This window comes from Solea senegalensis, linkage group LG19 (genome assembly GCF_019176455.1).
Source record: "Solea senegalensis isolate Sse05_10M linkage group LG19, IFAPA_SoseM_1, whole genome shotgun sequence".
NCBI classification, from domain to species: Eukaryota; Metazoa; Chordata; class Actinopteri; order Pleuronectiformes; family Soleidae; genus Solea; species Solea senegalensis.
Window position 1 is genome coordinate 10168520 of NC_058038.1, and position 14141 is coordinate 10182660.

The following is a 14141-nucleotide window of genomic DNA, read 5'->3' on the forward strand; positions in this document are numbered from 1 at the left end:
CTGTCACAGGAGGAGATACATTTTAATGCCAGGTGTGAACCCTTCTGTTACCTGTTCTATCCACATGTGGTCGAATCACAATTACAAGGATGGATGTTTACACCAGGTCTGAAGGGCACCACGTGGAGCTTATTTGGATGGGTGTGATGGAAGAGATTCAAGTTTTTCAGAGATTTCGTGACTGATTTACTTTTAGATGAGTGTGTAAGATAACACAGAGTGCAAAAATAAATATTGCATTTTAGATGGGGACTGTGCTTCACTTACTATCATGTTCTCCAAAGCATGTTTTGCCAGCCAGCAGTTGAGAAAAACAGGGATGAATAGATTTCGGAAGGAGGGCAGAATCACCTGTCAGGAAAAGAAAGCTTCAGTCTGCTTGGCTTTATACAGTCACAGGGCCTCTCATTAGGCAAATGTGTGAGTGGTAATATCCTTTCCATATTATTGTAGTTAGTTAAGTGTGTGTGTGTGTGTGTGTGTGTGTGTGGCAAGTGACAGCCAGAAGCAAACGGCTGCCTGGGAGACTTTCAGTGCTGTCAGTGCTCAGTAACGCATATCCTTCCACTCACAGTGATCATGAAGGGAATGGCGCTGATCATTTCCAGAATGAAGGGGACACGTAATACTTGCTCCCAAACGTTGCCCTGGAAACATAAACCACACACAGGGGTCAGAAAACTCTATTGTCATGGTGACCTTAGGGGATTACCGCATAACAAGCCCGGTTGCCGCGAAATTGATCGTTTTCTGCAGGATAGATCGGGACATTAAAGAATTATACAACAGCCTTGTACCCTCTGAGGAAAGAAGCAGCATTACTCAGCTTTCGCTAAGCTTTGACATTCAATTAAGATGTCAGGCATGGTTGTCTTTATTTGTCTGCCGCCTGCATATGGCTGACCTGAATCTCATGGAGTGTAGGTGGACAGGCACAGGGAATGTCCACAGGAATCAGTCAGCTCTAAATGTTAAGGCCTCAAGCCTCCAGAGTAATCTGCAGAGAGGCCTCTTCATAGGCTTACAGTGTCAAATACATCAAAGGGCAGGCAACCCCTTGATGGATCCGCCCCCCGGCAGCAACACAAAGGCCCCCGCTGGAGTTTTTCAGATGTGTCAATAACAGGGCGGTGCTGAGGAAGCCTCAAGTCCCACTGAAGTGCTTTCCACACACACAAGCAAATGAGGCGCAAAGGAAATGTATGTTGAGTTGAGAGGACGCGCCGAGGAGTGCTTGGTGGACAGCAACGCCCTCAGGCATTTCACACGCAGGCACATCCGCTCACCTCACACACATGTAGTCACGGCTTCAGACCGGTGGGGCTCCACGAGTTAACTCACCTTGTAGCTGAGATACACGAGCAACATCGTTTCCGAGAAACTGATGAAAGCCACAAACACCTGCAAGTAAAGTGAGAGAAGGGAGGTGGGGGCGGGAGGGGGGGAGTCAAGTCAAGATACAGTAGTCAGAAAGAGACCAGAGCAGAGAGAAAAACAGGAGTTGTAGAGATGGAGGAGGCGAGCGTGGGAGGAATCAGTAGGCATGCTGGTGATTGAGCTTCAGAGGCAAAAGGTTTGTGAAGCAAGACACAGCCAGGTGTCTGACTGTGTGTGCATCTGCATCCATTTTTATTGGTTTATGGGCAATGAATGCACACACACAGCCGTGTGCAACTCATGTATGCAGATATGTGTGTTTGCAGACTGAAGCCTTGTTTACACAGCAGTGTACTGATATCTGACCTGCAGAGCCCACAGCGGTAATGGTCTATCCACCCAGATGATCAGTTTCCTACAGAGTTGGAGGAAAAAGGACAGAACAGAGAGGAGAGGACAGACAGACACAGTGAAATAAGATATTAAAATTATTTTCTGCCCCAACACAATGGCAGTCAACAGGGACCATGACCAACATAGTCCAGAAGTAATATTCACACAGTCAAATGGAAATTTACAGCTTTTTCTTTTCAAAGACACTCTGGGGCTTATCATGGCTGCTTAGTTGCTTGCTGCCTGTTCTTCTATGAGTCTGCTGCCTGGAGCAAGAGGCGACCGGTCCCTTCTCTGAGCTCACTCTGTCAGGCTCCTTATTCATTTGGAGCCAGAGCTTAGCCTGTGTCACCAGCCACCAGTGAGATCAATAGGTCCACGAGCAGGAGACATGGCGTATCGCAAAGTCCACGCACACTTCCTGCTTTCTCTCCCGCTGCTTCTCTCCTGTTGTTTTATATTGCATACTTTATCTCCACTACATTGCTGTTGATTAGGCCGCACAGGCTCTACGCATGTTTTATGTTGACAGCTAATCCATAAAGTTATACTGTGACGAATGAATGTGGATCTGTAATGCTCGATATCAGCATTGTGAATTGTATCATTTAAGTGGAGTCGCATTGATCGTGTTACACAACATTTCCGACCAGTAGGCCGGTGTGGGAGACGCGCGTCCTCAAGGGTGTGCGGTTTCATGGACCTCGTTCGCAGGCCAAAGACATCGCCCTGCAGTAGGGACACGTGCTTACCAGTCAAACTCACTCCCGGGACGAAACGACGCGTTTGGTTTGGTGCAGTTTACTCCGCTCACACTGCAGGAGAGAAACAAAACACAACAAACAGCTAAGGAAGTGCCTTTTTGTCCATCTAGCTCACATCCAATCTTGTTTTATATTTATTTATATATAAGTATATATATATGTATTTATAAGTATATATATACTTTTCTCATCTAATGACCTGCTGCACTTATTTCTGCTATCAGGCCTTGGCACACCTTGTTTCACCAGGCCCCAGGCCATTAGGCCCCTGTTATCACCATTTCTCTCACCAGTCCTGTTTTTCCTGTTGCGGATTGTCCAGCAAGACTCTGACAATGTAGAGGAGGCAGCTCAGCACTTTGAGGGCAAAGTTAAACATTCGCACCCGCAGACCTGCGATGCGAAGAGAAGACAACATCCTTAGAAAGAAAAACTGATGTCAATTTAGAAGAAATGAACATGTTTTGAAACCACTACTACCATCAATAATACAAATAAAAAAAAATGAAACTTGATTTTAGACCCCTTACAACATGCTGTGGTGTGTAAATGAACATACAATAGTATGTACATAAACCTGAATGATTAACTCAGAGGTGTCAAACTGAAATGAAAAACATGAAAACATGGCCCACGACCTCCTCTTCCCTTCAAATTTTTTTATTATTTACTTAATTTTCTATTTATTTCTGATTTATTTTTGCCTTCATTCCATTTCAAAACAAACACGTTTACTTTGAAATTCTGTGAAATATTATCATGAATATCTTTATTGCGATATCAAGTAATCATTTTAAGATCATATTACCCACCTGATACTGAACAGTTGGTTTTTTGTTGTTGTTGTTTTATTAAACCCGATTTTTCCGCCCGCTAACTGGCCCTCACTTGAGTTTGACACACCTGGATGAACTGTTTCTATTATCTTAATCATGTAGGAGACGATACACATACAGTGGTGACAAGAAGTCACTGCACAGACACATAAAACCATCCACATATAAGTGTAGTGCAAGAGTGATAAACAATCACATCTCATATGGAAACAAAGCACACCTGAATGATTACAGACAGAGAAAGTGTCATCCTTATCACATGCAACTCACTGGATCTTTGGTTTTTGATGAAGAACAGCTTGAGGCGCTCCTTGAAAGTGTTCTCATTCACATAAAACTCTACCTGCACCCTAAGAGAGGGATGGAGAGATGGGCAGAGACAGTGAGGGAGAGCAAGAGATAACGAGGGGATAAGAGGGAAGAAAAAGAAGAGATAAAGGTTCTTCGAGGTTGCTGTGAGTGAAGAAATATACACATTGTCATGGTCAAGTCATAGGACAGAAGAGACAGAGAGAGGAATAGAATAAAGGTGAGGAAGAAAACATTTGAACAATTGAGTGAATTGGAGATTAAAAAAAAAAGGGCAATAATGATTATTTGCACTCTGAAAAGTATGGAAATAAGACAATGTGGCTGGCCATATTAAAGAATAATGGGTTTTGGAGGAAATGGTGTTAGCGCTTGTCCGCCTGCCCATAAGCCCAGACAGCTGCAGTCAGTCTCGTTATCTCCCCTGATTAAATATAGAGCAACAAATTACTTCCCTCTGATGTTTCTGCTGAACATGGGAGGCCATAATTACTGCTCTTTCTCTGTTTCCATTCTGGCACCCTGCTGTTAGAGGGACACACACACACACACACACACACACACGCACACACGCATTCTTACTGAAAATACACACCTGCAACCAGGTCAATGGGATCATTATACCATTCAAACACATATCTGACAGTGATGCTTAAAGAGCCATGGTGAAACGGACAAAGAGACACTCAGCGCTTACATGTGTAGAGACATACAACCAGACACACTCAACATGACTGTATTTCCTGTCTGGCCACCTCAGGGGAGAATTCTCAGAAGTCCCTCCTTTCATCCTATGGAGGGAAAAGTAAAGTGGATGACTCAGGATGGGGATGAAAAACGCTGGGGCAAACACACACACACACACCCATACACAGAGAGATGAAAGAGAGGCAGGACAACTGCAATCTATTCCCCTCTGCAGGAAGAGGAAGAGGTAGTGGAGTCTTCGCAGGGTTCCAGAGTGACGCTATACTGACACCCCAAACATTAACACACGCACACACACACACACACACACACACACATGCCACAACCCAAACCCCACCACATTCCAAGCAACATTTTAGGGGTGGGGGGTAACTTTCTGCAGTGTTGCCATAGCAACGCAGGATTGGTTGTCTTCTCCCTCCCTGTCTCACATGAACAGATGTGAGCAAACACAAGTACAGCAAGTGTGTTTAGCCACTGGAGCCAATATAGCCCAGCTCCAACCTGTTGACGGCTCCCTTTGCTGTCAGCAGCCGGCTGACAATTAGTTTTTGCGCACATGATGGAAAACAGAGGACCCTGCAGACCCCCCCACACCTTCTTATTAGAAAATGATTATGTATGAATTGCTGAAAAGATGGGACACCTCGCAGCATTTGCACTCATAGACGATTGGAAGTGAAAGGAAAGATAATGTGTGCGAGTATGTTGAGGCGTACTGAGCTAATCGACCACATCAGTGCGTGATTCTTTTATGCAGAGAGCAATCAAAGAGACAATAACACGGCAGCACTAAGCAGAGTGCACCATTTTTTTTTGACCATTTAAAGTAAATATAAAAAGCAGGGGTTTGGTATTATATTTGGTATTTTAAAATATGCAATGACACATCCATTATTTAAAGCAAACATTGCAGAGTAAACGTCTGCATTCTGAGTCTGAGATAACGAATACTGTTAAGCCTGACAAAGCAGGGAATTCAACATATTGAATATACACAGTAAATTATTAAATCATGATCGCGATCGCAGTCAAATATAACACATTTAAACACAATAACCTTAAAACGAGGAGAGTGTTGACTTCAGAAAAGCTCCACTGTGTCAATTCTCAGAGGTAAAATCCTATCCAAAAAAAGGTGCTAAAAGTCTAAATGTTTACTTTCCATCCAGCTAATTTCTGCTTTTACAACCAAATCCGCCAGGTACCGCAATCCAATATGTGACTATGACAGTGTTCTCCAATCCTGAGCCAAATCTCGGGTTTGTTGTCACCCTATAGGGCACTAACAATTGCATACACTCCTAAATCCCATAATCAATCAGCGTTTCTTTGTTCATCAAAGTCCTTAAAGCCTCTTCAAGCTCCACAAGAAGAAGACGATGTTTTCAGAGGTCATTTAGCTCTTGATAGGTTTTTCTCCAAGTTCCACTTGAGCATGCAGCAGAGGATGAAAAGAAAAGTAGGAATATAGCCCGGTAAGAGTTGAGCTGTGGGATAGATTGAGAGTGAGGATGTTTATGTATAATGGGACAAACTTCAGAAACCATGAGAGAATAACCCATGAATAGGTCTGTCTCACCTGAGCCTAGAGAATCTGCATTTCTCTATGTGCACGCACACTCAAATAAATGGACATACAACGAGAGAAAGACAGAGTGCAGACATAAAAAAATAAAAATTACAAATTAATAGACACAGACAGATGGACAGGGGGGGATATGCGGAGGAGGATCTTTGCGAGCGAGAGAGACAGAGATGAACCTTGTTCTCCTGCTGCTTCCACCCATGCCTGTGCTCCATAATGACACAGCACTGGCTGTCTAATGACACCGTGGCAGAGACTAAAGAAAACCCAAATCTGTGCACACAGCAGCAGAACACTGGCTCGTCACTACTGCTGTACACAACTACATAAATGGCATTCATAAAAGTGATGTAAGGCAGGCGAGGAACGGGAATACAGACTAAACTTGGCATATTTCATACGAACAGATTCGGAAAAAACTAAAGAGTTACGATGAATGAAAATCGTTTTTAAAGAAGCTCCTCCCCTTGATTGAAAGAAATGTGTTGCTTCTAAAGAACCATTTTTATGGAAAATTGCTGCCGGCTACAAACCAGTTTGAATTTAATCACTTGGCATACTGTACTGTTTAGGACGACTGGCTAAAGAAGGGATCCTCTGTGAAAAGAGGGCACAAATAAAAGAGCAAAGTCTGGAAGAAGCAGATAGAGTAATAATATATAAAGACTAATGATGAAGGCAGGGAAAATTCAAAGGAACAACCAGAGGCAAGTAAATTGCACATCACCATGGGGCCCCTGCAACAGCTTAAGGAGAGCCAAGGTGTACTTTGCTTCATTCAACTAGTATCTGACAGGACAGCTTGTCCCTGACCCAGATACACAACCATCACATACATTAGAGTTCCTTGATGGCAGGTGGCGTAGAATTGCATGGAAAATGAAAAGAAAAATAATAATTTGTACATGTCAGCTCCAGAGAAATTCATTGATTTTCTTTTGTGGATGATGGTGCACGTTTTTCTTTTCTTTCTTTCTTTCTTTTTTTTTTTTTTTTTTTTTTTTTTTTTAAAGCACTGCCTAAAAGCTGACTTCATGACTCCACATTTTCAACATTTCCCTCAGGGGGTTAATGTTCTCAGTTGCTAGTTTTAGGTCTTTAATAGCACTTTTTTTTGTCCAATTTTGTAAATGATGTTGCCATTTAGAAGAGAGTAGATGCACCATACATGCATGAGAGATCATATGTGCTTACACCGGTGTCCTCTGTGATTATCCATATGTGCATATACATACGCATGATAGCATCTAACAATCACTCTATGGGCCAGCGTGAAAATGACAGGAATCATTTAGGAGATAAAAAATGTACCATGTACTGTATGTAGCCTGCTGTATGATGACTGTGCAGTAAACATGCACAGTGACTCTGATTCACAGCCATTTCCTGGATAACCTCAGGGCTCCCATGGAATAAAACCTTCATCGGTGGAAGTGATCCAGCCATTCCTCCTCCCAGCGCTCCCTGACGTAACCAGCCTTTCCTGAAACGACCGTTTACTACTAAAACAGGAGGATGTGTTGACACATCACACACTGCACACCTTTTGTGAAGTGGAAGAAAACACAACAGTTGACTCACACACACACACACACTGGTTTCCAAGACTTCAGAGGACATTACATGACTTGACTGGAGACTTACTCTAACCTGTGGAGTGGCTCAGTGGTTAAGACCGGTACCCTAAGTGCGAAAAACATCATGGTCGCAAGTTCGATTCCACCCCTCGCTGACTGTACTCAATTCCATTGTAAGTCGCTTTGGATAAAAGCGTCTGCTAAATGACATGTAATGTAATGTAACCTTAACCGTTCCTTGTCTACCTTAAAATGTAGTCATAGGGATGGGACGATACCGATATCACAAACTTGAGCTTCTACAGATACCGATATCAGTCCGATACAGTTATTTTCGACCATTTATGAAGCCGTTAACGACACATTTGTGCTGAATCATTTCAAAGATATTATTCTCCAACTGTGTCCAACACATATTGTTCTTCCAAAAGTAAGAAATAAACTTTTTTACTACATTTTTGCAGTCAGTGCATAGTAAAGCATGCAATATATAGGATTTTTGGATTGTGTCAGATGTTTTCATTTTTATCTAGATAGATAGCAATACTGAGTGATACTGATTCCCATCCCTAGTAATTTACGTTGTGGGTACTTGATTTTTGTCCTCATAACGAAGACAAGTTTCGTCCCCCACACACACATTCATCCCTAATATCATAAAAAATAATGGGCTTTGATTTGGTGCATAGTCATCCAGTGACATGCGATCTCCCTGTGCCTTGAGATTACATTAGCCTCAGATAATCTTCTCTTATTTAGGATTTGATCAAACCCATGTGAGATATCACTGTCTTTCAAAGACGTCTTCTTTGAGGATGACATGTAGATAAAGGAGCGAAACATGAGAGGAATCGTCTCTGTTGTCTGCCCCTGGGGGCCCCCGTGGCTGCATGGATTTGTAAGACAGCCCCTGTGTTGCATTAAGCTAACTCAGTTAGCTTAATCGGTCCCAAACAATCAGTGGACAACTGTGTTTGCGATCCCCGTGCGACAGCGACGGCACAACAGCTTCCTGTCCCCACTCTGCTGCCTCAACATCCAACTCTGCGAGAGCCCAGACGTGCTTGGACAGAAGCTGGTCAGCCTGATGGCTGTGTTAGTATCCACAGCAGGAAGGCTCTTAAGTGTGGACAGGACTCTATAACACCAGGGCTGGTGGGGGGAGTTCAGTGAAAGTTCTTATTAAAATTATTATAGGTCCAGTGTTTAAAATGAAGGTGAAATTATTTTTCATTTTTGCAGAAATTGAAGATAATATCATTATAATTAATACTCTGTGTACAAGGGAACAATCAGCTAATTGAATGAATTGTTGCTTTTCATTATCCTGAGACTTGTATATTTACTGTACATCATCATTTTGGATCACCTTGCTGTTACGAGAGCTAACCCTAATTTTGAATCACTTTATATTCACATGCTGGTGGGGGGGGATCTTCAGTCAGGGATCTTCAGCTGCAACATGCAACAATCGGGAGTCTCGATGTCCACTATAGACACACATACTGCACTTAAAAGCTTCTCTACAAAAAAAAAAGGGATTCAGCTCACATAGATGTACAATGTGTTTCTGTGTCGTACACATTTTTACAACTCTAACCAAATATTGTCTCACTCTGTCTTCACAGGTCTGCGCTCTACACTACATGGCCTTTTTCACGGAGGAAGCGGCGTCTCGTATTCGTCACCGAGCATCATGGGCACAATATTCTGTGCGAATAGATCACTTCTCAGGCTATGTATGAGCCCTCTTCACTTACGCATGCCGTCGCATTTCTTCAAACAAACAGCCCTTTCTTTAATGTCCGACCTGTCCACTTCACCACGTTAATTAGGATGTCGTTAATGTCTTTTTTTTTTTTTATCTAATGGGAAGGGACCTTCTTCAAACCGGATTCCTGTTTTGTTTCTTCAGCTTATCACACCCTTGGCCCCTTCAATTAATTTTCATCAAGTCCAGTGTGTAACATTTAGAAGGATTTAGAGGCAGAAAATGAAAATACTACATAGAGCTGCATAATATGGTCATATTGTGCAATATAATTCCTAATTGTTACAACTGATTGTATTTGGATTATCTGTCAACAAACAAAAGTAAGATTTGTGGGCCGCTGAATTCATTCAGCACTGACACATGTCACCATTTTCTGATTTGAATAATTGCAGTATATTTCAAATGATTTTTATCTTTCAAAGTATTTTATTAGCCCGACTACTACTACCCATAAGTACTTTTTTAGCCTTAAAATAAGCCTTTTTTTATAGGGATAGGATGATACTACTTTCTTGTGTCCGATACCGATATTATTCATTTTAGTCCATTTATGAACTATGAAGCTATTAAGAACACATTTGTGCTGAGTCATTTCGAAGACATAATTCTCCTCGGACTCTGCTAAAATGCTGATGATTTTTATTTTATTTATATTTTTACAGTCTCTGTGCATACTGAAGAAGAAGGATTGTATTGGATTCTAAATTTCTATCTCTCCAATATTCCATCCAGTGATTTTGACCAATATTGGACCAATATCGATACCGACTGATACCGATTCCTATCCCTAGTTTCTACAGCTGCCCAAATGGGAATGCTTACAAGACACTAAGAAGAACGACATCCTTCTGGTACGTGAATGACACTGTAGTTCTCCATTTGTTACAGTGTGCAGTCTCGCCATTAGATGTCACCAATTCTTACACAATGGACCTTTGAGTCAATTCAAAATAGTTTCCGGCAGAAATTATGTGTGTGGCTGAGAGGAAATTTGCAACAGCCACGACGGAAGTGATGAGGTCTGCCTGCTTCCTCATCACATCATCTATCTCTGACATCCTTAAAACCTGATACAATCACAAGACATCTGTATTGTTAATAACCTCCGTTTATGTCTGCTCCGGCTCTGCAGACATGACGCATAACAGAGCCACTGTCCTGCAATTCTTGACAGAGATTACCATCAGCTGTCTAAACCGCTATAAATCCTATAGCGGAGATTTATAGTCTCCCTACAGAAGTCTGGCGTCCACCATATAGTTTAGTCGAGGCATAAAACTGACACGGATATTGACAGTATTGATGGATCATGCTCCGCATTGGCCTCAGTAGATTAAGGCTTGGCTGGTAGAATTAAAAAGGAGGCAAAGGGAGCAGGAGCACAGGGGGAGAGAGAGGATTTCAGCGAACACGGGAGACAGAGATTGATTGAGAGAACATGTGGAGGCGACAGCCAATTAGAGATTGTTTTAAGGACAAAAGGCAGTCGTTTGTATGTTAATCCTGTACTCTGAGGGAAGCCCCTGTTGGATCTGTCTATTGTGGACCAATAAAGATGCTGTTGTATTTAATTTCCTTTGCAGAAATTGGACATACACGCCAAGCTGTGCTGGAATCATGTGCGTGTTTGCAGGCTTCTACAAACATATCAGCTCTGGTAAGGATAATACATTCCTCTGTGATTGCGGAACACAGTAACTAATATGCATTAAAGCAAGTAAATTCACTGATATGAGGTTTTTTTCTAAATGTAATGGCATTAAAATGTTCCTACTTTTCAGTCCTTGACATTAATGGCAGGACATTTACACACATAATAATACTGTAGGTGTTATGGACAAAGTCTCCAAAGGAGCAGGCCCACACTTAAATTCTGATTTTTCCAATCCAAACAGTAGGGTTTTCCTTTTTCAATGTCAGAGAATGTCAGTATTGACAAATTCTTACGTAATTATTCTTTTTTTTTGATTGATCAATGCATTTTTTTTTAAAAAAACTGAAACAATTCATATCTTTGAGTTTTCGCCCTTGCATTAGCGATCAGCACTTTTATCTGAAGTTGAAATGCTGCGGTTATGTTTTAAATATATTACACAGGAAAAATAGAACAAAAGCCACACTTATAAGAATAAGAATATCACACATCACACTGATTATCAGAAAAATCACAATATTTTCCCCAAAACTGGTCAGCTCTACTGTTATAAATAAATAAAATCTAACATGTCCGATATCTGTGTGACTGTTGTCATCAAACATCTGCACATCAACACAACCACAATGCCCTAACACACTAATAAAACCACAAACAATGTCAAAGGGGGAATAAAAAACAAAAAAAAACATGCATACACCTGACCTGGACCCAGACCCACAGAAGAGGACTCCATGTTTACACATGCTGACATTCTGTTGTGTAGGAGTGCATTTAAGCAAGACACGATCACATGTGTATCCAGCTGTACGTGCACCTGCACCAACTGGGAGCGTCTGCGAGTTAAAAGGCTACTTCTATTAATGGACCATAACACACAAACTCTGCGTGATTCATCTATAATTAAGCTCTCTGTCACTATCAATCACAGATTGTACTTTCCTTCAAATCAGTCCAGCTTTTTGTGCAACTAAACCTCCCTGTGGGTGCTGAGATCAGCATCTTAACCCTCTGCCAATCACTCTCGCGCAAAGCTCCTCTAGATGTTTGCATATGAAAGCATGTCGCACACAGACTGAGGCACTTCAGGCAAATGTACAAATTTAATTTGAGGCTCTGTGCCTTCGAGGATACTAGGGGATCCCTATAAATGTTCATCATTACACAGCACATCTGTGGCACTGACACCAAGTCCTTACACAGCCACACTGCCAGAGTACACCCCCTGCGACATTTATTTGGTGAAGTCATTTGCTGTTTTTGCTTTTTTTTTTTTTTTTTAAAAAAAGGATGGCGACTTTGAGAAGTCTCCTTATTGATGGACTTCCAAGAGAAAAAAAGCAGAACTTTCACCCCCTGAACCTCTATAATCAGGTGACTGTGCTCACACTGCACTCTGGTTCACAAACATTTGCCCTCAGGCAATAGCTGATATATAAAAGCCAGAGTGAACGGGCCTTTTTTTTTGGCTTCAGTTGTGCACAGACTTATGGCCAATATTATGTCATGCACAGCGGCTACGCATCACTTATAATTCCTGCTGGCAATAAGCTACATGGATTGATCACCTCTTTCATGCATTCAGTGGCAAGTTTCCCCAATTATGACTCGAAACACCCACTCAAGTGCACAAGCAGTTAGGTCCTCATTTGCACCTAGCAACAGGAGACACCAGAGTGGAATGAAGGTGAAGGATTTCAATTGATGAAAAGGCCAATGTAAGCACAGTATATCATACTGCACCTCAGATGTACACATGAGTGTAAGTGGAGTGTAAGCAAAAGGTTAATTGCCAGCCACAGAGCACCCACGTGAAATTGCATGTCCAGGTGGCAAATGGATCCACTGGGAATCCTTGGAATCATGACATGAGGAGTAACACAGTAACGTGTATGCATTCTGGGTCTATACTTGTGCTAAATTGCTTCCTGTTGGATGCAATCAGATGATGTTATCCACAAAAATAAATGAGGTACATCATCTAAAAGTATTTAGATAAAGTCTAGCCATCTCCTTTGAGTGTAGTATGTTATTCTTTTGTGTGTGTGTGAGTGATGGTTTTCGCTTTATTTGAAGCGTCTGTGTTCGCAGGGGGACGAGTAACTCTGCAGCAGAATCCACAACCGCTGCACAGCTGACAGTGAAATACTTCAAAAACAGCATTGCACGTGAACCCATGGCACAACAAAGGTAAAATGCAAATGCACAACAAAAGAGTTGCCCGCTTTTTTCTTTTTTTTTTTCCAGATGAGATGATGCGACGGTTTCATCGCGCACAGCTGCGCAACAGATCGAGTGCGCCGTGCGTAAAAGGTGCAAGTAGCTGCTTGCATCCTTACCTGTCGTCGGTCTGCCAGTCCCCGAGCAACAGGTCTCGGAACCGGTACCGAGGGGGCAACGGGAGCACCTCCTTCTCCAGCTCGACCATGATCTTTCTCCTTAGTTCCCGGACACAAGGATGTATATCAAAGCAAGCCGCACCTCCACACTGAGGAGGTGGACTCTACATCCAACTCCGCTCCTTTTCCTCCTGCTGTTCAAAACGTAGATGAATAAAGAACACATTGATGCATCTCATGGTGTTGTCTTCGATCTCCTCCAAGACAGAAGAAACTACTTCTCCCTCTCTCTCTCTCTTTCCTCTCTCCCTCCCCCCTCTCTCTCTCTGTCTGTCTAGTGTAGCAGGCAACAGGTCGAGGATGTTCATCAGTCGGTGCGTTCAGGGGAGGCTCCACTTTGACCGAGAAAGCTGGAGCTGAGCAACTGGTTGTTCTCTGTCAGCAGCAGCAGCAGCATCCTCCTCCCTGCCTCCCTGCCTCAGGTCCGCATGGGTGCACCGACTGCAAACGTGTAACTATCCTTTAAGGAATATTGTACTGTTTGTGTCGGCGACCTTTTATTCTAGGAACATACAATCACTTACATAAGCAGTCTACAAAGTACTCGCTTCTCCCAAAAAACACAAATGATGCCCAGAAATGCCCATTTATTATCACTGCAGTGGCTTTCATTCTCCACCGAGCTGCATGTGACACTTGCAGGTGACACTTCTTTCAGTGACACTCGCTGAGACACTGAGGCTATGAGAACACGTCCAATTTATTTATTTCGTGCAAAGCTTCGCCTGTGCGCATTCGTTTTCTAAAACACTTAACACGATT

At 42.4% G+C, this 14141-nt stretch overlaps 1 protein-coding gene and 1 long non-coding RNA gene across 3 annotated transcripts in view; one reads left to right on the plus strand and one right to left on the minus strand.

Annotated features, from left to right (window-relative positions):
- LOC122785586 (potassium channel subfamily T member 2) overlaps positions 1 to 13724 on the minus strand; it is a 37656-nt gene extending 23932 nt beyond the window's left edge. For both annotated transcript variants that reach the window (XM_044051459.1, XM_044051458.1), the window contains exons 1-8: positions 13320 to 13724; positions 3641 to 3720; positions 2825 to 2927; positions 2523 to 2585; positions 1744 to 1792; positions 1342 to 1401; positions 573 to 647; positions 268 to 351 (exon numbers count right to left, since the gene is read on the minus strand). In XM_044051459.1, the coding sequence (XP_043907394.1) occupies positions 268 to 351; positions 573 to 647; positions 1342 to 1401; positions 1744 to 1792; positions 2523 to 2585; positions 2825 to 2927; positions 3641 to 3720; positions 13320 to 13408 (603 nt within the window). In that variant the 5' untranslated portion in view covers positions 13409 to 13724. The remainder of the gene's footprint in view (positions 1 to 267; positions 352 to 572; positions 648 to 1341; positions 1402 to 1743; positions 1793 to 2522; positions 2586 to 2824; positions 2928 to 3640; positions 3721 to 13319) is intronic.
- On the plus strand, positions 10120 to 13190 carry LOC122785587. Its single transcript, XR_006362307.1, has 3 exons — positions 10120 to 10177; positions 10910 to 10983; positions 13072 to 13190. It is a non-coding gene; the product is annotated as an uncharacterized LOC122785587 (long non-coding RNA).
- Positions 13725 to 14141: the final 417 nt, after the last annotated feature.